Source organism: Oryctolagus cuniculus (genome assembly GCF_964237555.1).
Source record: "Oryctolagus cuniculus chromosome 16 unlocalized genomic scaffold, mOryCun1.1 SUPER_16_unloc_1, whole genome shotgun sequence".
NCBI lineage: Eukaryota > Metazoa > Chordata > Mammalia > Lagomorpha > Leporidae > Oryctolagus > Oryctolagus cuniculus.
Genome location: NW_027208201.1, coordinates 680,747 through 704,800, shown reverse-complemented (window position 1 = coordinate 704,800; position 24,054 = coordinate 680,747). Strand labels below are relative to the sequence as shown.

Here is a 24,054-nt window from a genome sequence, read left to right as displayed (position 1 = left end):
GTAGCCTCAGTAAAAGGCTCAGGGAATAATTGCAGAGGAAACTCTTCTGGATCTAGTAGATGTGACACGGAGGACATACGGGGAGAGCAAAGTCGCCCACCATATGGAAGCTGAGCCACGGATGCCGAGGTGCCGCAGAAACCGAGCTGCAGAGTCTGCGCACCAGCGCTGGAAGGGGAGGTGAGACAAAAACCCCGGTAACCCAAGACATTGGCAGGGAAAGGCAGAAAGAGCCTACAGGGAATGAGGCCTGAAGCCCCACAGGGGGAAAGATCACCAGGCTGACTGGAGGAGAGAAAAAAATGAATAAATAAGGGGAACTGGCATGGACATTAGCCTCTCTCTGCACTCACCTTACAAAGCCAAACAAGACAAAGAGCAGGCACCATTTTACATATGTAAAGCAGCGCCCGCCATAGCCAAGCAGAAAAACCTGATGCTGGTAGGGAGAAATAACAGGAGGATAAGACCTAGTGAAAGTGTGGAGCTAATGAACTGAGACTGAAAATCTGATGGGGGTGAGAGAACTCACTGAGTACACAAACTTGGTTACATGGGCAACCTGGTGAGAGACTGCAGAGAAATTTGACCACACTGAGGGCTGCATAAACTCTTTGTGTGGTCCCAGGGGTAAGCAGATGAATACCCACAGGAGCCAGTTTCATACATCAACTACCCTCAATTCCACTCAGCTGTGTGCAATTACTTCCCAACTGAGTCAAAGAGAGAGAGAGAGAGAGAGAGAGAGAGAGAGAGAGAGAGCGCAAGTGAGAGAACAATCTGGGTGAGTCACCTTTGGCACACCCTTAACCCTGAAGAACCAAACAGAGCTCTCTGGCCACACATATCACAGCTCTAAGGATCCATCAAAAGCAGACAGTCCACTTAACCTAGAGTCACAGTATAATGAGAAAAAACACCACACTGAAGAAACCAAAGAATATCTCCAATATGCCAAATAACAAATGCAAAAACCGAGGTAATAAAAACAAGGAAGGCACTATGATGCCCCCAAATGAAAAAGACACCCCAATTCAAGATTATGAAGATGATGAGATAGAAGAAATGCAAGAAGCAGATCTCAAAAAATTGATAAGAACATTAAGAAGTTCTCAAAAACAAATTCTTGAACTACAGAAATCCTTAATGGACAAGATAGAAAATCTCTCTCGTGAAAATGAAATATTAAGGAGGAATCAAAATGAAATGAAACAACTAGTAGAACAGGAAACTGTGATAGTGATGAGAAATCATAATGAAGTGAAGAATTCAATAGATCAAATGACAAACACATTAGAGAGCCTTAAAAAGAGAATGGGTGAAGCAGAAGAGAGAATATCGGACTTAGAAGACAGAACACAGGAAAATATACAGTTAGACAAAAGAAAAGAAGAGGAAATTAGAAATCTAAAACATATTGTCGGGAATCTTCAGGAAACTATTAAAAAAAAAACAAAATTTGGGTTCTAGCAGTTCCTGAAGGCATGGAGAGAGAGAAAGGATTAGAAGGCCTTTTAAGGGAGATACTAGCAGAAAATTTCCCAGGTTTGGAGGACAGAGACATACTAGTACAGGAAGCTCATAGAACCCCTAATAAACATGACCAAAAGAGATCCTCACCACGACACGTTGTAATTAAACTCTCCACAGTGAACATAAAGAAAAAATCCTAAAATGTGTAAGAGATAAATGTCAGATTACTCTCAGAGGATCTCCAATCAGACTCACAGCTGACTTCTCATCAGAAACTCTACAAGCTAGGAGGGAATGGCGAGATATAGCCCAGGTACTAAGAGAGAAAAATTGCCAGCCCAGAATATTATATCCTGCTAAGCTCTCATTTGTGAATGAAGGTGAGATAAAGACCTTTCACAACAAACAGAAATTGAAAGAATTTGTTGCCACACGTCCAGCCCTGCGAAAGATGTTTAAAGATGTGTTACACACAGAAACACAGAAACACGGTCATCAATATGAAAGAAGGTAAAGGAAGGAAATCTCACACCAAAAGATCACAGGAAGTTCAAAACATATATCAGAAAATATCTTTGGCAAATGGCAGGGTAAAGCTACTACTTATCAATAGTCACATTGAACGTTAATGGCCTGAACTGTCCCGGTAAAAGACACAGATTGGCTGATTGGGTTAAGGAACAAAACCCATCTATTTGCTACTTACAAGAAACACATCTTTCCAGTAAAGATCCATATAGACTGAAAGTGAAAGGCTGGAAAAAGATATACCATGCCAACAGAAATGAAAAAAGTGCAGGTGCAGCCATCTTAATATTGGACAACATAAACTTTACCACAAAAACTGTTAAGAGAGACAAAAAGGGGCACTATATAATGATTAATGGATCAATTCAACAGGAAGATATAACAATTATCAATGTATATGCACCTAATTACATAGCACCGGTTTATCTAAAAGATTTATTAAGGGACTTAAAGGGAGACTTAGACCCCAATACAATAGTACTGGGGGACTTCAATACCCCACTCTCAGAAATAGACAGATCAACAGGACAGAAGATCAACAAGGAAACAGTAGATTTAAATGACACTATAGCCCAAATGGATCTAACAGATATCTACAGAACTTTTCATCCTACAGCTAAATATTTTACATTCTTCTCAGCAGATCATGGAACCTTCTCTAGGATTGACCACATACTAGGCCATAAAGCAAGTATCAGCAAATTCAAAAGAATTAGAATCATACCATGCAGCTTCTCAGACCATAAAGGAATGAAGTTGGAAATTAGCAACTCAGGAATCCCTAGAGATAAGCAAATGCATGGAGATTGAACAACATGCTCCTGAATGAACAATGGGTCATAGAAGAAATTAAAAGAGAAATCAAAAATTTTCTGGAAGTAAATGAGGATAACAGCACAACATACCAAAACTTATGTGATACAGGAAAAGCAGTGTTAAGAGGAAAGTTTATATCAATAGGTACCTACATCAAGAAATTGGAAAGGCACCAAATAGAAGAGCTTTCACTGCATCTCAAGGATCTAGAAAACCTACAGCAAACAAGACCCAAATCTAGTAGGAGAAGAGAAATAATTGAAATCAACAGGATTGAATCCAAAAAAATTTAAAAAAAATCAGCCAAACGAGGAGCTGGTTTTTGAAAAAATAAACAAAATTGACACCCCATTGGGCCAACTGACTAAAAAAAGAAGAGAAAAGACCCAAATCAATAAAATCAGAGATGAAAAAGGAAATGTAACAACAGACACCACAGAAATAAAAAGAATCATCAGAAATTACTACAAGGACTTGTATGCCAGCAAACAGGGAAATCTATCAGAAATGGATAGATTCTTGGACACATGCAACCTAGCTAAATTGAACCATGAAGACATAGAAAACCTAAACAGACCCATAACTGAGACAGAAATTGAAACAGTAATAAAGGCCCTCCCAACAAAGAAAAGCCCAGGACCAGATGGATTCACTGCTGAATTCACCAGACATTTAAAGAAGAACTAACTCCAATTCGTCTCAAACTATTCAGAACAATCAAAAAAGAGGGAGTCCTCCCAAATTCTTTCCATGAAGCCAGCATCACCTAAATTCCTAAGCCGGAAAAAGATGCAGCATTGAAAGAGAATTACAGACCAATATCCCTGATGAACATAGATGCAAAAATCGTCAATAAAATTCTCGCCAATAGAATGCAACAACACATCAGAAAGATCATCCACCCAGACCAAGTGGGATTTATCCCTGGTATGCAGGGATGGTTTAATGTGCGCAAATCAATCAATGTGATACACCACATTAACAGACTGCAGAAGAAAAACCATATGATTATCTCAATAGACGCCGAAAAATCATTTGATAAAATACAACACCCTTTCATGATCAAAACTGTAAGCAAACTGGGTTTGGAAGGAACATTCCTCAATACAATCAAAGCAATCTATGGAAAACCCACAGCCAATATCCTATTGAATGGGGAAAAGTCGGAAGCATTTCCACTGAGATCTGGTACCAGACAGGGATGCCCACTCTCACCACTGCTATTCAATATAGTTCTGGAAGTTCTAGCCAGAACTATTAGACAAGAAAAAGAAATTAAAGGGATACAAATTGGGAAGGAAGAACTCAAACTATCCCTCTTTGCAGATAATATGATTCTAAAGAATTTAGAATAAAGAATTTAGGGTACCCAAAGAACTCTACTAAGAGACTATTGGAACTCATAGAAGATTGTGGCAAAGTAGCAGGGTATAAAATCAATACAGAAAAATCAACAGCCTTTGTATACACATGCAATGCCATTGCTGGGGAAGAACTTCTAAGATCAATCCCATTCACAATAACTACAAATACAATCAAATACCTTGGAATAAACTTAACCAAGGACGTTAAAGATCTCTACGATGAAAATTACAAAACCTTAAAGAAAGAAATAGAAGAAGATACCAAGAAATGGAAAAATCTTCCATGCTCATGGATTGGAAGAATCAATATCATCAAAATGTCCATTCTCCCAAAAGCAATTTATAGATTCAATGCAATACCAATCAAGATACCGAAGACCTTCTTCTCAGATCTAGAAAAAATGGTGCTGAAGTTTATATGGAGACACAGGAGACCTCGAATAGCTAAAGCAATCTTGTACAACAAAAACAAAGCCGGAGGCATCACAATACCAGATTTCAGGACATACGACAGGGCAGTTGTAATCAAAACGGCATGGTACTGGTACAGAAACAGATGGATAGACCAATGGAACAGAATTGAAACAACAGAAATCAATTCAAACATCTACAGCCACCTCATATTTGATCAAGGATCCAAAACTAATCCCTGGAGTAAGGACAGCCTATTCAATAAATGGTTCTGGTAAAATTGGATTTCCACATACAGAATCATGAAGCTAGACCCCTACCTTTCACCTTACACAAAAATCCACTCAACATGGATTAAAGACTTAAATCTATGACCTGACACCATCAAATTATTAGAGAGCATTGGAAAAACCCTGCAAGATATAGGTATTGGCAATGACTTCTTGGTAAACACCCCAGAAGCACAGGCAGTCAAAGCCAAAATCAACTATTAGGATTGCATCAAATTGAGAAGTTTCTGTGCTGCAAAACAAACAGTCAGGAAAGTGAAGAGACAACCGACTGAATGGGAAACACATTTGCAAACTGTGCAACAGATAAAGGGTTGATCACCAAAATCTACAAAGAAATCAAGAAACTCCACAAGATCAAAACAAACAACCCACTTAAGAGAAGGGCCAACAGACACATGAAAAAATTTTCAAGATCACTAGCAATCAGGGAAATGCAAATCAAAACCACAATGAGGTTTCACCTCACCCTGCTTAGAATGGCTCACATTCAGAAATCTACCAACAATAGATGCTTGTGAGGATGGGGGAAAAAGGGACACTAACCCACTGTTGGTGGGAATGCAAATTGGTCAAGCCACTATGGAAGTCAGTCTGGAGAGTGAGAGTCCTCAGAAACCTCAATATAACCCTACCATTCAACCCAGCCATCCCACTCCTTGGAATTTACCCAAAGGAAATGAAATTGGGAAACAAACAAGCTGTCTGCACATTAATGTTTATTGCAGCTCAATTCACAAAAGCTAAGAATTGGAACCAACCCAAATGCCCATCAATGGTAGACTGGATAAAGAATTTATGGGACATGTACTCTATAGAATACTATACAGCAGTCAAAAACAACGAAACCCGGTCATTTGCAGCAAGATGGAAGAATTTGGAAAACATCATGCTGAGTGAATTGAGCCAGTCCCAAAGGGACAAATATCATATGTTCTCCCTGATCGATGACAACTATCTGAGCACCAAGAGGAAAAATTGTTTAAATGAAATGGACACTATGAGAAACAGTGACTTGATCAGCTCTTGTCCTGACGGTTGAGGTACAATGTAATACTGTATCCATTTTAGTGTTTTGGTTTTTTTTTGTTTTTTGTTCTATTACCGTTGGTTTAACTCTGTAATTAACACACAATTATTCTTAGGTGTTTAAATTTTAACTGAGAAGTGATCCCTGTTAGGAATTTGGAAAACATTATGCTGAGTGAAATAAGCCAATCACAAAGGGACAAATACCACTTGTTCTCCTTGATAGGTGACAACTAACTGAGCACCAAAAAGGAAACCTGTTAAAGTGAAATGAACACTATGAGAAACGGTGACTTGATCAGTGCTCATCCTGACTGTTGATGAGCACTGGATATGTTATCCCACTTAGTATTTTTTTGTTTGTTCTACTTAATACTTTTGGTTGAATACTGCAATCAATACACAATTCTTCTTAAGTGCTGAAACTTAACTGAAAAGTGATCACTGTTAAATATAAGAGTGGGAATAAGAGAGGGAAGAGATGTGCAATTCGGGACATGCTCAAGCTGACTTACCTCAAATGGTAGAGTTAGAAACATACCAGTGCATTCAAATTCAATCCCATCAAGATGGCAAGTAACAATGCCATCTCACTAGTCCCAGTGATCAATTTCTGTTCACAATTGATCATAATGATAGGACTATGAACCAAAGGGATCACATAAGCAAGACTAGTGTCTGCAAATACTAGCTAATAGAATCAAAAAGGGAGAGAATGATCCAACATGGGAAGTGAGATACACAGCAGATCCATAGAATGGCAGATATCCTAAACAGCACTCTGGCCTCAGAATCAGCCCTTAAGGCATGCGGATACGGCTGAAAAGCCCATGAGAGTATTTCAGGCATGGAAAGCCAAGACACTCTGAAAAAAAAAAAAAAAAACTACATGAAATTTCTCCGTGAGTGAGATCCAAGTGGAAAGAATGGGTCATCAAAGAAGGAAGTACCTTTCTCTGAAGGGAGGAAAGAACTTCCACTTTGACCATGGCCTTGTCTAAAAATTATCAGAGTCAGTGAACTCAGGGGTGTTCCATAGCCTTGGCAGCTCATGACAAGAGCCTAGGTTGATTACTGATGCCATAAACAAAAGTGTCAATTTGTTAAGTCAAGAACAGGAGTCACTGTGCACTTACTCCTCATGTAGGATCTTTGTCCTTAATGTGCTGTACATTGAAATTTAATGCTGTAATTAGTACTCAAAGAGTATTTTTCACTTTATGTTTCTGTGTGGGAACAAACTTTTGAAATCTTTACTTAATGCATGCTAAACTGATCTTCTATATATAAAGAGAAACAAAAATGAATCTTGATGTGAATGGAAGGGGAGAGGGAGTAGGAAATAGGAGGGTTGCGGGTGGGAGGGACGTTATGAGGGGAAGCCATTGTAATCCATATTCTGTATTTTGGAAATTTATATTCATTAAATAAAAGTTTTTTTTTTTAAAAGAATATCTAAGATCAATGCCATTCACAATAGCTACAAAAAAGTAAATACCTTGGAAAAAATTTAACCAAGGGAAAAAAGATCCCTATGATGAGAATTACAAAGCTCTAAAAAGAGAAATAAAAGATGGCATTGAAAAATGGAAAAAATTTCCATGTTCAGAGATCAGAATAATCATCATCACCAAAATGTCCATTTTTCTGAAAATAATTACAGATTCAATGCAATACCATTCAAAATAGCAAATACATTCTTCTCAGATGTAGAAAAGATGATGTTGAAATTTGTTTGGAAACCTAAGAGGTCTAGGAAAAGTAAACAATCTTAGACAACACAAATACAACCAGAGGCATCACAATACCAGATTTAAAGACATACTACAAAGCAGTTAATATCAAAACAGCATGGTATTGGTACAAAAACAGATGCATACACCAATGGAACAGAATAGAAATGCAGAAATCAATCCAAAAATCTATAACAGCCAACTTATATTCATTCAAGTAGATAAAACCACTCCCTAGAGCAAGGACAGGGATTTCCACATGCAGAAATATGAAGCAAGGCCCCTTCCTTACACCTTACACAAAAAATCCATTCAAAATGATTATAGACCTAAATCTATGACCCAATACCATCAAAGTACTAGAGAGCATTGGGGAAACCCTGCAAGACATCAGCCTAGGCACAGTGTTCCTTGAAAAGACCCCAGAGGCACAGGCAATAAAAACCCAGATTAACAAGTGGGATTACATCAAATTGCAAAGCTTCTGTATGGAAAACAAACAGTAAAGTAAAGAAGCAACAAGTAGAATGGGAGAAATTATTTGCAAACCACACAAGTGATAAAGGATTAATAACCAGAATATATAAAGCGATCAAAAAGTCAACAATAGCCAAGCAAACAACCTAGTCAAGAAGTGGGCAAAGCATGTAGACATTTCTCAAAAAACAAAATGCAAGTGGCCTACAGACACATGAAAAAATGCTCAGGATCACTAGCCATCAGGGAGATGCAAACGAAAACCACAATGAGGTTTCACCCCACTCCAGTTAGAATGGCTCTCATACTGAAATCAACAAACAAAAATGCCAGTGAGGATGTGGGGAATAAGGTACCCTAATTCACTGCTGCTGGGAATGCAAACTGGTAAAGCCACCATGGAAAACAGTTTTGAGATACCTCAGAAATCTGAATGTAGCCCTACCCTAGGATCCATCCATCCCACTCCTTGGAATGTACCCAAAGGAAATGAAGTCAGCAAATAAAAGAGACATCTGCACCTGTATGTTTATTGTAGCTCAATTCACAATAGCCAAGATATGGAATCAACCTAAATGCCCATTAACCAAAGACTAGATAAACTATGGAGCTGGTGCCACAGCTCACTAGGCTAATCCTCCGCCTGCGGTGCCAACACCCTGGGTTCTAGTCCCAGTCAGGGCACTGGATTCTGTCCTGGTTGCTCCTCTTCCAGTCCAGTTCTCTGCTGTGGCCCAGGAGTACAGTGGAGGATGGCTTAAGTGCTTGGGACCTGCAACCACATGGGAGAGCAGGAGAAGCACCTGGCTCCTAGCTTCAGGACAGCCTGGAGCACCAGCCACACTGCTCCAGGTGCATCGGCCATTGGGGGGGGTGAACCAATGGAAAAGGAAGACCTTTCTCTCTGTGTCACTCACTGTCCATTCTGCCTGTCAAAAAAAGAAAGAAAGAAACTATGGGATATGTACTATATGGAAAACTATCAGCAGTTTAAAAGAATGAAATTTGGTCATTTACAACAAATGGATGAATCTGGAAAATATCATACTTAGTGAAAGAAGCCAGTCCCAAAGGGACAAATGTCATATCTTCTCCCTGATCTGTGACAACTAACAGAGCACCTAAAAGGAAACCTGTAGAAGTGAAATAAACACTATGAGAAGGAATTACTTGAACTGCCCTTGGCCTTGGTTTGAATGTTGAGGAGCACTTTATTATTTCACTTTATCTAGTTCTTCATTCTTTTTTTCTTCTCTACTTAATACCATTAGCTAAACTCCTTACTTAAGCTAGAATTAATCATACATGTATTATCAATTGAAAATAGATTCCAGTTAAAAATAAGAATGGGAATGGAAGAGTGAGGAGCTGTACAGATCAGCACACATTCACACAAACCTACCCCTAATGGTGAAGCTAAAAATGTTCCATGGACTCCAAATCCCATTTAGCTGGGTGGCTATGTTCCCATCTTATGTGTAAAAGTGATCATATTAAGTATGGACTTGATCATATACATAGGAACATCAGGCAAAGGGATCACATAAATAAGAACAAGTGCCTGATAATAACAATAGACAGAATTACAAAGAAGGGAAAGTTCCAACATGGGAAGCAGTCCACACAACAGACTCATAGAATGACAAACACCCTAAACAGCACTCTGACCTCACAATCAGCCCCTGAGGCCTGACTGAAAACATGATGAGAGAATTTCAGGCATGGAAAGCCAAGACATAGTGGCAAAAATGGTTCTGCATGAAGGATCTCTGTGAGTGAGACCCCAGTGGAAAGAAAAAGCCATCAAAGAAGGATGTACTTTATGCTGAAGGAAGCATAGAACTTCCACTTCGCATATGCCCCTGAATAAAAAACTGACAGAGTTTGTGAATTCAAAAGGCTTCCATAACCTTAGCAGCTCATGTCAAGAGCCTCAGGTGATCACTGACCTCATAGCTAAGAGTGTCAGTTGTTAAATCAACAACAGGAGTCACTGTGCACTTGCTCCCCATGCTGGACCTCTGTCCTTAATGTGTTGTACTACAAGAGTTTCAGGACAATGAATTATACACATGAAAATGATTTAACATGTCTAATATTTACACTGAAATATTCCAGCTCTATTATAAAGCTGACATTAATAGTAAATGAATAATGAATGAATAAATACACCAATGAATGAATAAAAACAGCAAACAGGGGAGGATGCTGTGGTACAGCAGGTTAGCGCCCTGGCCTGAAGCTACGCCATTCCATATGGGGGCCAGTTCGAGAACCAGTGCTTCATTTCTCATCCAGCTCTCTGCTATGGCCTGGGAAAGCAGCAGAAAATGGCCCAAGTCTCTGGGACCCTGCACCAGGAACCCCTGGCTCCTTTCTTCAGATCAGTGCAGCTCTATCCAATGCGGCTAATAGGAAGTGAACTGAACAGATGGAAGACCTCTCTCCCTCTGCTCTCCTCCCTCAAATAAATGAATAAATCTTAGAAAACAGCAAACATGTAACTCATTTTATTAAAATAAGAATATTACAATGTCCACCAGGTGACAATGAAAACACAGAAATGAAAAGTTTCAAGGAGAGCCTTTATCTGAGATCGGTTTGTGTTTGTGAACATGAAACACAGGCTAAGAAATTTATACACAGTATTATTTTTGAAGAAAGGAGGATTGGGACCAGCATGAGGGTGTAGTGGATATAACCACCACTTGTAACTATGACATCCCATGTGGGTGCCAGTTCATAATCTGACTGTTCCACTTGGAATCCAGCTCCCTGTTAATGATCCAGAAAAAGCAGTAGAAGATGGCCTAAGATGCTGACACTCAAATGGACAACTGAAATAATCTTGGTTTGGCAAGAACCAGCACTGGGCCACAGCAGATATCTTCAGCGTCTATCACCAGATGGAAGGTTGCTAAAACTCTCCCTTTCTTTTCTGTGAATTGGTGCTTCAGAACAAAAACATTTTAAGAGAGGCATAAAACGTTCATAATATGGTTACACTGTGTAATTTTTTTATAACATCACAATGCAAAATCAGTTTTATAAATCTTACTCTACAACAACTGAAATCTGCGAGAGACTTAAGAGCTATTTTTCAGAACATCTGTTTCCTTGGAAACTATTCTATCCCTTAATCCTTTCAAAGCATTCTTCTCAGGTCTGAAGAGAATAATGTAGCACTTGGGAACAAAGATGCAGCCCAGAAGCCCGGCACTGGAGGCCAAGATGGAGAAGACCTCCACAGCCACCATGACCTTCCCCTTGGTGCTGTGGTAGACAGGCAGGAAGGTCACCCAGACACTGCAGAACACCAGCATGCTGAATGTCAGGAACTTGGCTTCATTGAACGTGTCAGGCAGATTCCTGGCTAGGAAAGCCACAGTGAAGCTCACCAGGGCCAAGGAGCCCAGGTAGCCTAGGACACAGTAGAAGGCAGTCACCGAGCCCTTGTTGCACACCAGGATGATGTGGCCATACTCAGAGTAGGCATCTGTGTCAATAAAGGGAGGAGAAGTCCCAAGCCAGATGGCACAGAGAGCCAGTTGAATCAGGGAGCAGATGGGAATAATGGAATTAGGTACCCCTGATATCAGCCAGTGTCTCATTCTTTTCCCTGGGGCAGTGACCTTGAAGGCCAGAAGCACAGTGAAAGTTTTGGCCAGGATGGTGGAAACAGCTGCGGTAAATGCCACTCCAAACATGGTCTGCTGGAGGACACAGGTGGTTGTGTTGGGATGACCAATGAACAGTAAGGAGCAGAGGAAGCAGAAGATGAGGGCGATGAGCAGGATGTAGCTGAGACAACGATTGTTGGCCTTGACTATGGGAGTGTCTCGGTGCTTCACAAAGATACCAAGAAAAACAACTGTGAGCATAGAAAAGCACAGAGCTGTGCAGACCAGGGTCATCCCCAGGGGATCTTCAAAAGAGAGAAAGGTCACTTTTTTGTGGAAGCACTGGTCTCGCTCTGTGTTGGCATACTGAAGATCTGGACAGTTCACACACTGGTCCATATCTGGTGACAAATGTAATAAACATCATCCCAAGTTCAGTTATTCCTGATTCACAAGTACCTTCTAGAATACCCAACATAGCTAATTTAGGCAAATGATCCTTATTTGATGTGAAAGAGAGCATATAAAATGACATATTAAATTATTGGCAATTATTTATGTCCATCTTCCTCATGTTAGCCAGTGTTAATAGTTCATCTTCCTAAGTACCTTACATAATGATGAGTACATTCTCTATTTCTCCTAACAAAGCCAGAAGGGCTACTCTCTGAAACTATTTATGGTGCTTTAAAAACATACCTTAACCTGTGTTATTTTAACACCACAAATTCCTTCTTCATTGTTTCTTCAGATAGGGAACTGATGATCAAGATGCCAGAGGTTTGCATGTGTGGTGAGGGCTACTCTGCCCTTATACAGGGCATATTCTGCTGCATGCTGACTTTGAACAAGAGCAAACAGCAGCCTTTGATTTTTAAGTTTTTATTTAATGATTGCATTTTTCATACATTCACCTTTAGGAATATAGGGGTTCTTTTCCCTATACCCAGCCTCCCACTCCCACTCCCATCACATTTCCTTCTCCCTCTTCCTATACTATCTCCTTCTTCATTATGGTTCATTTTTAGTTTGATTTTAAATACAGAGGACCAACTCCATGATAAGCATAGATTTCAACAGTTGGTATCCACACACACAGACCACATACAGAGCACCGTTTAGGAACAAAATTTACAGTTGATTCTCATAGTACAACTCATTAGGGACAGAGGTCCTACATGGGGCTAAGTACACACTGACCTCTCTTGTTACTTTAACAATTAACATGTTTATGCATGTATGATGTCAGTGATCACCTGAGGCTCTTGCCATGGTCTTCCAAGCCTATGGAAGCCTTTTGTGACCAGAGACTCCATCGGTATTTGGACAGGGTCATTCACAAAGTGGTTGCTCTCTCCTCACTTCAGACAAGAGTACATCCCTTTTTGATGACCTTTCCTTTCAACAGAGGTCTCACAGAGATCCTCCATGTAGTCTATTTTTTACTGCAGAGTCATGGCTTTCCATGCCTGAAATGAGCCCTTCTTTTAATGGTGCTATTCCCTCTGTACTCTCATGGCCTATTCAACCACCCAATGGTTGCAGTCTTTGTTTTAGTGAGTATTCATTTATTAATAATTTACATGAAAGTCAGAGTTTCAGAAGGAGGAGGAGAAGCATAATGGAGAGAGAGGGAAAGAAGGAGAGTAGGACAGGGAGAAAGAGACAGGGAGAAAGGGAAAGAGGTAAAAAGAGGAGGGGAATGATCTTCCCCCAGTGATTCACACCCCAAAAGACATTAATAGTTGGACCTCATCTGTTTTGAAGCCAGTAACTGGGAGTGTCTTCTGGGCTTCCTGTATTGATGTGAGCTGTGAAACTTGGGCCATCTTCTGCTGCTTTCCCAAGCATCAGGAGAGAGCTGCATCAGAAGTGAAGCAGCTGGGACTGAAACTGCTGACCAACTGGGATGCTAGCATCCCAGCCAGAGGCTTAACCTACTATACCACAGCACCGGCCCCAGGTTCCCACTCTTAAAATCATGGACTGGGAGATATACTTTGTGAATTTTGGTTGCACAGAAATCACCTAGCGATCTCACTAAAACATATCTCTTTAAGGTAGAATCTGGATTATGTTATGATAGGGGAAAGCACTGATTGACAAACCACCATTAGAAGGCAAATGGTCAGGTTCTAGAGAAACACAGAACAGCTGTACACTTGATACCAGCTGGATTAGCTTTCACCCTTGAATGTTTTCATCAAAGAACACACTAGGATGCTGCCTGTAATCAGAGTCAGTCTGTAGACCAGCTTGAAACATACTCCATATTTCCACTTTCCTGTCTTTTTATCCTTGAACATGAATTTTCTCTCCAGCTCTATCTGTACCCTCCTATTTTCAAAATATTGCTCCATTGATGACTGATGTCTCAACTTGCAGATTTCTTCCAATATTTTGTTAGTCTTACCTTTGGATATTTCAAACTTTTGAGACATTACAAGTGCCATCATTTGTAGCTTTGGTTTCCAGAATTGGTAAGGAAAATTAACTCCTTTGTACAATTTTGTATACCAGCACTACTTAATTCAATTATGAATTCACTGATTTCATTACACCATCCCAATATCACTTTAAATGATGCCTCTTTTATATCTTACTTTTTAGTAAGTTGAATGTCATTCTTTTTTGAAAATATGCATGGAGCCAAACCTGCTGTGTAATTTTCTGTAGAAGATGCGTTCTTTCGTCAACTTTGTATCCAATCTTCAGCCGTAATTTCCATGTTTTGTAGCATTCTAAAATTCACTTTAGGATTGAAAGCTAATCCTTCTTTTTGTCATGTTTGAGTGGTTTTGTTCTTTGTTTACAAGTCATAGATCACTTAGATTTTATTAACTATTTTTCTTCAGTTATGCTAATTAATATTACAATTTTCATGTACTATAAACTGAATTAGATTTTATGAAACTCTTTGGGCATGATGTAGCCTATTTAAAAAATACTGTTAGTTTTAAATTGTTTGAGCTTTCAAATGTATGAATTTATTTCAACAACAGTGTCTTACAATTTCATTCTGCTGAAATATCTGGCAGTATTTGATCCATCAACTTGAGATGTTCCCATAGAAGAAACAGAATTTTTCCATTTTTCCTGTTCTCCATAGGAGTTGAGAAAGGAGTTCATCTGAAAATTGTTTATCATAACTCAAGTATTGGGAATTATTTTAATAACTGTGAGGATATTTGGATTTTTCAAATATTGCTCAACATATTTCATAATATTTCTATCTGAGAATATCTGAATTTATTCTATATTTTTCAATGTATCAGAATTAAATGATTAATAAGCTCTAATATTAGTATTTTTACATCTAAATAGACCCCTTCAGCGGTCTCTGTGTATACACACACACACACACAGGTAGAGTAATCTTACTGTTCACACTGTTCCATCTTGCTGAGGTTCATAAATCTTGTTTATGATCACCAACTTTAAATTCTTCCAATTTTTACTTACTTCAATTTCCTTTTAATGTCCCCATTTTACCTTTAAGGGCTTGTGCTGAACTTGCAGTCATTGACCTTCCTTGGTATGCATACTTATTTTTTTAAAGACAGAGTTACAGAGGGAGGTAGAGACAGAGTGAGGTCTTCCATCTACTGGTTCACTCCCCAGATGGCTGCAGCAGCCAGAGCTGTGCTGATCTGAAGACAGCTTCAGAGTCTCTCATGTGTGTGCATTGGCCCAAGGACTTGGGCCATCTTCTACTGCTACCCCAGGCCACAGCAGGGAACTGGATCAGAAGATGAGCAGTTGGGACTAGAACCGGCGCCCATATGGGGTGCTGGTGCTTCAGGCCAGGGCTTAAACCCTCTGTGCCACAGTGCCAGGTCCACTATGCATACTTATTACCGTGTATGTCAGCTTGAGTTCTTTTGATATGAATTTTATAAATGTGTGTACATATGTAAGCATAAGAAGGTTCTTGAAGATTTATATTTTGAGCAGCAATGACTTTTGTCAAAGGCTAAGATTAGCCCCATTTATGATATTTGATGAGTATTATCCCCAGGATGATATACTCTATGATTTCTAAGATAGTTTTTCATATAACACACAGTTTGTTTAGAGTTGTGCTTTCTCACTCCAAGCATGGTGCACTTGAATTTGGTGAAAGTATTTTTACCTATACATGCACAAGGAACTCAGATATGAGTTTTCCTATACTGAATTAGCACATACACCACACTACTCCCATAGACCGTACTCTGTTACCAGAACCTTTCATTATCAACAATAGGTTTCAAAAAATTAGAATGATACTAAATATATGGTACAAATAACTACTCATACAACAGAAGCAAAAACTGGAAAATCTTTATGATACATGTGATAGCATAGTTCTGATTCATGCAATAAATCTTAGAAATGCCACACTGTTTTATGGGGTGAATATTCTCCAATCTTGGTTTCTATTCATTTTTTACCATATGTATATCAGCCTGAACTCCAACATGGTCAGCATTCCAGAGACATTCAGTCTTTTGTATGCTTTCATAAATAATACAGAGTGTATTGTGGAAAGTTTTATCCTTTTGTGGATTATTATTGATTATAAGGATTAATTGCTACCTGAGGGGGGGAAGACTGTTCTCAGCAGTCATATTCCACATACTTTCTTTCCATGGTAAGTTGATAATTTAAGAAACAGGTGGCAACTTCTCCAAGAGGCAGGCACTGACTTACCTGTCTGATTGGAAATCTCATTCCCAGGACAAGGTGTGCAATCAAAACAACAGGCAGGCTTTCCCTCCAGAGGGCTTTTCCTGAATCCAGGGCTGCAACTCACACTGCATACCGAGCGTGGAGTCTGAGCGAAAGTCAGATGAGTGTTGGTCGTAATTCAGACTATTACATAAGTTCCAAGTAGAGGGTTTTCAAGTCCTGCAAACCTGTTCACTGAAACTGTAAACACCTGTTTCTGACACAATGACAACATTCAATTTGATTTTCTTAAATAGATTCAAAAGACTTGCACGAACAAATGTGTGTACTGTCCATCCTCAGACACTAAAAACATAAGAAAGTATTTGGATTGGAAGTGGAGTGATTTAATGTCTCTAAGTGTCTTTCTAATAAGCCATACTGCACATACTCCCTTAGCAGTTGGGGGGTAACAATGTGTCATGTGAAACTTATGATCAGTCCTACTTACCTCTGTAATTCCTGTGGCCCACTCTATCAAATTCTCAGAGAGAGACAACTGTTCACTCTGTGAAACGTATGGGGAAAACCGTCCTACTTTAACCTTACGTCCAAAACCATATGGAAAATTCCAAAAGTTGAGAATGTCATATTCAGCTTCCAAATTTCTCTTCTGATTCAAATTTACTAGGTCACCAGCTGGATTGGTAAATTGGAGATTCTTCAGAAATGGGTGCAACTGAAAAAATGCATCATATTCTCATGAAGACTGCCCAAGTAATAACACATGAAACCCAGGTTAGAGAAAACCTCTCTTTGTCTGTAATCACATATAAACAATAGAACCTGTTTAGGACCACCCAATGAATTGAAGTAAAAAAAAAAAAACCTGATGAGAACTACATCAAGGTAAGTATGATTTCACTCATTTTTCTACAAAAACAAGGGGAATCAAAAATATCTAGCTGTGAGTTTCAGACCATTTCCCTTTTTTTTTGACAGGCAGAGTGGACAGTGAGAGAGAGAGAGACAGAGAGAAAGGTCTTCCTTTGCTGTTGGTTCACCATCCAATGGCCGCTGTGGCTGGCACGCTGCTGCTGGTGCACTGCGCTGATCTGAAGGCAGGAGCCAGGTACTTGTCCTGGTCTCCCATGGGGTGCAGGACCCAAGCACTTGTGCCATCCTCCACTGCACTCCCTGGCCACAGCAGAGAGCTGGTCTGGAAGAAGGGCAACCGGGACAGAATCCGGTGCCCTGACCGGGACTAGAACCTGGTGTGCCGGCACCACAAGGTGGAAGATTAGCCTACTGAGCTGCAGCGCTGGCCAGATTCAGACCATTTCCAATAGTACATTCCAAGCTGCCAATACTCATTTTCTCAGTGTACCTAGGAGAACTACCTGTAATAATGTTACTAGAATAAAGAACTGTGCAAATTATATGAGATTCCTTATGTTCATTGTAGATGAACATCCTTAGTGACATTTGAACCTGAAAATAATTACTGTACTGCTGAAGTTGAAAATGGAATAACACAGTCTAGGTATTTCACATGTCAAAATTAAATTGACAAAATTGGAGAGTATTTTTAAGTCACAGCATTGATGCTTATCCAAATTACCTGCCCACTTTTCTTTGGAGCCCTTTTGCTAATGACAAATTACAGGCAGAGGCTCAATTTTTATCTTGTGTTTTGGAGAAAGGTTCCCAAGCTACTTGGATTGAACCCCTGCAGAAGCTCTTAAGGGGATCACTTCAGGAGTACATGTCAACAATGGAAACCAAGTTACCTGCCAGGGAGAAAATGCCACCTTTGCCCCATTGTTCACTGGCTGCATTTCTACCTCTTGTAGAAGCATCTCATGTATACTGTGGGCCACAGCATACACAGCATTGTATATGTTGTAACTCCCTTCACTCATGCTCATATCAAAATGATGCGGAAGCAATGATTCCAAGGAAGCATTCAGTGGACAGTTCTGCAAAGTTTTACAGGATGTCCCAGTAACTGAGCAATTAAAAGCCAGCGACCAGAATCTGGAGAGGTAAGAGTCTTCTGGGTACTTGGAAGGGTTAGCTGTCCGAAGAAAGTTTTTGAAACCAGAGATCTCACTATGGTGGTCTGAAAAAATGAGAGTCCCATGGAATGAGTGGAACAGGAAAGGTTCCTCAGAACTGGCAAAATCCCATTGTGAAGTGGTGACCCAGACTTTCCACATCATTAACTCCCTCCATGAATGAAAGGTGGTGCCTATGAGTGACTCAGTGACACAGAAAAGAATTACCACATTTGCTGATGATTTTAGGATCTGTATATGAAACCTACTTTGGAATGAAGAAAGTGCCTCTACAGTGGCTGGGATCAATTCCACAAAGTCTACACAGATGCCATTCTTCTGCAACTCTACTTTCAAATCAGTCATAAACTTAATACCTTTTGGGAGGTCTGAGATGGCCAAACCCACCCAGGTCCACCCAAAGTGGAGCATCAAGGAGACCATGCCACGGGCCAGAGAAGTGTCTTTGGGGGAGATCTGATAGAGGGAAGGAAACTGACCACTGTCACTCAGAAGAGGTTCAAAAGGCCCAAGAGTCAGCTAAGGGAAAAGGCAAGAAATCTGTGTAAGGTTATTGTCATAGTGTAAAATATTATTCCTGAAAAAAATTTAAGCAGATAATGGAAATGTCAGATTTTAGAATATTTCATTTTTCTCATCTCCCACTACATGAGATCTTCCTAGTTCATGAATCATTAGACTCACAGGTTGAGAAAAACATTTCTCCTTTTCACTCACCCACACCGCTGCTTCAGAAGAAATGTAGCTAATCCACAAAATCTCTGTACACATTCTCTTTAGATCACATACTGTGTCAAATGTATAAGGTCTCTGTCACTTTAATTTTTGGTTCTAAGTAAGGCACCTAAGGTGATGTGCTTTATCCCCCTTTTTCACTACATACTCACCTGTGGAATTTTGTAGAGTTCCAGCAGTGTCCCCATTTGGACAGCAGTGCTGCTTTGTGATATTACAGCAACAGACTTGCTCTGTTTCCTACATGTGTAATTAGGAATGTGCTTTTCCAGTCCCGCAAGCCAGATGAAGGGGTTCTCCATCACAGTTATATGACTGTGCATGACATTATGGAGACCAAATCCCAAGGTCATGTTGGGTAAAAGATGGGGGTTTTTGTTGATCTCCTCAATAGCAAAAACCAAGGCCAGAGCATACTGGTAGTTTCTGGACTGAAACCTGCATGAAAGGCACAAGGATCTTTAAGGGAAAAGCCTCCAATCCAGATTATCATCAATTCTGTGATTACTGTGACAGATGGATTGGTCATGGCCAAAAATTCATATGTTCTAATCTGTATGTGTAGATTTGCTGTGTACAGAGTGTGAACTGTTGTATTTGTAGGACACATGTCCTCACCAGAACCAAAGCTGCTACCAACTTTTACTGGTTTCCAAGCCTAAATGATTCTGAAAAATAAGATCTGCTTTTACATCATAATGTCTTGGGTATGTTATCCCATGGTTGTCCATGCAGCCAAAGAGCATGATCTTATTTTTGGATGCAAACCTCATCAATTTAAATCATCTCTGGCAACAGCTACCTCTTCTAAGTGTTTGTATTTGATATATAAAGTAAATGCTACAACAGGCTCTGGAATGCCCTCTCTAAAGTTCATGCACACCTAGGAGTACACTCCAGTTCTCAAAGAAAGCATGACATGGAAAGTCACATCATCTTTAGCACTGCCTCTAAATGTTTCCTACATCCACAAACTACAATGATTCTTCATCTTACCATATCATTAAGTGCTTCTTGAAATAGCAGTCATACAATCATAAGGCTGCAGGTTGTAAATGGAAAAGATAGTAACTCAATTGAAGGCTATGTGTTCAAAAAGAGGGATGATGTCACAGTACTGAGAATGGTAGATGGGAGTCTGTAATTGATCCTGAAAAATCTCTTCCCCATCATACTTACCCATCAACCAGCATCACAAGCCAAGAAAATAAAATCGAATTCAGAGATTGAAAGAAGGGAAATAGTGAAAAGGGAGGAGCACTTTAGAGAAGCTGGAAATACTCCCTGGGTGAGCATGAATCACTGGGCTACGAGGCACCTGATGCTTTACAATTAAGCCAGTCATGCATTTAGAACACTAAACATATGTTAAAGTAAATCATTATGAGTAGTATCAGTATTTACTCCAAACCGGCCTTCTTCACTCATGTTTTCCTACAATATTGAATATAAATAGCCTTCCATGTGAAGGAAATGATGCATTTCTACTTTTCATTATGAGTGATATCAGTATTTACTCCAAACAGGCCTTCTTCACTCAACTTTTCCTACAATATTGAATATAAATAGCCTTCCATGCAAAGAAAATGATGCATTTCTACTTTCTAGGATCTGACATTTCACAAAAAATGCAAATGAGGAGCCCCTTGTATTTATTTCTGATGTTCTGTGTTTTGATTCCTCATGAATAGACTAGGTCACGTACACTGCTTGCTAAGGGTTACTGTGTGCTCCAGAGGAAGTGACAGTTTTTCAGTTCTTGGTCCTTGCTGTAACATAATATGGATATATGTATGCATATTATATATGTATTCTCTCTATATATCTATACATAGGTATACTATAACCATGCACACAGTAGCTATATATATAGTGTTTTATGTATATATAATTTGCATACATATTTGCTATCCAAATATGTCATTCATACTTTGTAGAATGAGGAAATTTGAAAATCATTGCTATGAATCAAATAAAATTCAGTTTTGTATTTCATATATCTGTTTCTCTCCTCATTACTATGACACTTCCATTATTCCACATCCTCTAATTTCTTTTTCCAGCTGCTGCCTTATACCAAAATGTCTAGACGGCTCTTTGACACACTGGAATTTGTAAGAGTTTATCTCTTTTATGCTGTGTTCTTTATCTCTAAAAACAGTTTATCAGTAACTGTTGTATATTCTAAAGTTAGTGAATCTAACATTGGAGGGTATAGCACCTAAATCTATTGACAGTTCAGTATTTCTTGTTTTTCCAAGTATCATCAACACAGATATTTTCCCTGGGTTTGCTAAGATTTGATTATGATCTCCAGTTTGCATGGCATACATCTTGGAGGAACTTGGGCTCTATTCATAGCCTCTTTTCCTACTACTGGAAATTCACTACCTCCTGGTCTCCATCATTAAGGGTACACTAAAATGATGTGCTGCATGCATAACCATGGGGAATACTACTAGTAGTAATACATATATATTTCATGAATTGGACCCCAGGTGCACATATTAAATTAGGTGAATTTATAAAAATCAATGTGAAGTAATATTGTTCTACCAAGCTAGTATCCATTAGATTTTTTCTGCAGAGATCTTTGGACAAATGCCTAAAATACTTCATCAGTTGCATCACCTTGGTGGCACCAACTATACTTCTCAAATCCATTGGCTTTAATGATACTGAAATGATCTATATCCTAATACCTACCTTCTACCAAAGTTCTATGCAGCTGCAACCTACTTCCTATAGCCTTACAGAAGAAACCAATTAGAAAATTGGCACTTTCATAAACAGGTTTGAAAAAACCAATTCTGCTGTCCTACAAGATACTATATTCTGCATGCATATAATTTATATATACTATATATGTATATGAAACATTTATATTTAGCTATAAATAAAGGATCTTCAAGAGGGGCAAAAAAAAAAACAGAATAATCCCCCTTAAGTAATCTATTTTTCCCAGAAAAGGCAGAATCAGGGAAACACTGTAAATGTAGTAGATTATAACCATTGAAATTCTTATGGGTATATTCATCATTAAAATATAATTACTATATTTGTGCAATGGTGTTGCCCTGAGATTACTTTTACATAGAAAAAACTTTGAATCTTTCCTCCTTTACAACTATAGAAAAAATGAAGTGTTCTCATGGCCACAAATCTAGTACGTAGCAGAAAAGAGTGTGAGCACATGTGGAAGAGCTCATGTAACTCAGTTCATTCATTACAGTGCATGGGTTCTGTAAGAATCTGCTACTGAGGCACAATAGGCCCCGGAGCTGATGAAAGTGGACAGGGAAGGACAGGAGGATACCGACCAGACTCTGCTTCCTCCTCTGATGAGACAACATTTCCCTGAACAATCCACAGTGCCAGGCGGAAAGAAATGTCTTCTTCATGCCCCAAATCAATTACCAGTAGTTTTTAGGAGGGACAGAAGATGGACAGGGCAGGCATACAGAACATATTTGCCTATAGATTTGCAGACCGAAAAACAAGTAGCTAATATGTAAATAAATGGAAAATGATTATTGCAAGAAGAACTTACCATCTGAATCTGTGATATTTGATGAACCTCTTCATGATTATGGGAACCTCATATGTGTAAATGTGCAAAAAAGCAGCAATCTCAATATCTCCATCCTTGTAAAAACTCTGTTCCATCTGGGAATAGCAGTCAGGACCATCCTGACATGTCACAAGGAGATACAGCTGCAGAAAGAGCAACAGAAAGATCAAAGAAAACATCTGTGAAAAACCCTATGAGACAAGAGCACTGGAACATGCAGGGTCATGCAGGTGGATACATAGTGTGTGTGTGTGTGTGTGTGTGTGTGTGTGTGATTGCTTCAAACAAGCCACTTTAATACTGCTCCATCTGACTTCTTTCCACCAGCTGTCCACTCGTCCATGGGGGAATCTGATACTTTTCTGCCCTGAGGCTCTGCAGTTCAGGTCTTCTGTCCTGGTGGAAAACACAAGAAGAAAAACATGTTTGTGAATCATTCTCCTCACCACATGTGCCAGGATTTCCTCCAAGTCCATGGATACAAAGACTCAAGGGAGAAACTCCTGCTAGTTACATTTGGTCCAAGGGCTTTGTCAATAAACCACTCCATGAACTTTTGGCAATTATGTACCGGGATTGCATCAGAGGGCATGAAGGGGGGCATCAGGTGAGGCTTTCAGTGAGCTTTCAGACCAGAAATCTCCAGCATCACACACTATAATGACCCAAAGTGCAACAGGGCAGCCTCCCTCAGCCAGTATTCTGGGCAGCCACAAATCACTTTGATAGCACATGGACCCCAAACCAGTCCTGTTTACAGAGATGCCCACTAAGACATGTGGTTGTCAATCACTGTGCAACCAGTAATCAGCCTGAATTCAGATATTTCCATTCTGCATTTCTAATCACTTCAACTTTAGTTGTAAAATATAAAAAACTTCCACATTGCTGTTAACCCTGGTAATCCCATAATGATCTGCTTTTGCACCTACAACCTTGGTTGATGCTCTCATGAGAACCTGGAACTATTTGAGTACTTATAGCTTTTTACTCTAAGCAGACAATACCAGCTGGAAGTCACCTCTTTATTCCCACCACCACAAACACCAAGGGCAGAATGATGCCTCCAGACACCTATACTTCTTGAATGCAAGTGACTTTCAGGATGCTTATGTAGGACACCATCAGGGCAGCTAGGTAGCATTAAAACTTTGCCAAATCCACAGACTGCACAACACAAGAGTGAACAAAATGGATACCATGTCCTATAGGCAATAATGAGGATCAACACTGACTAATCATTTGTGCTTGTATACTTCTGTGAGGTATTGCCAATAGA

At 39.5% G+C, this 24,054-nt stretch overlaps 1 protein-coding gene across 1 annotated transcript; it reads right to left on the bottom strand.

Moving 5' to 3' along the window:
- Positions 1-11,207: 11,207 nt before the first annotated feature.
- LOC100352460 (vomeronasal type-2 receptor 116-like) lies at positions 11,208-23,118 on the bottom strand. Its single transcript, XM_070067572.1, has 8 exons — positions 23,077-23,118; positions 22,755-22,918; positions 19,357-19,642; positions 18,182-18,988; positions 16,903-17,130; positions 16,434-16,557; positions 14,397-14,399; positions 11,208-12,142 (listed from the first exon to the last, which is right to left on the bottom strand). The coding sequence occupies exons 1-8, from the start codon at positions 23,116-23,118 to the stop codon at positions 11,208-11,210; spliced, it is 2,589 nt and encodes an 862-aa protein (XP_069923673.1).
- Positions 23,119-24,054: the final 936 nt, after the last annotated feature.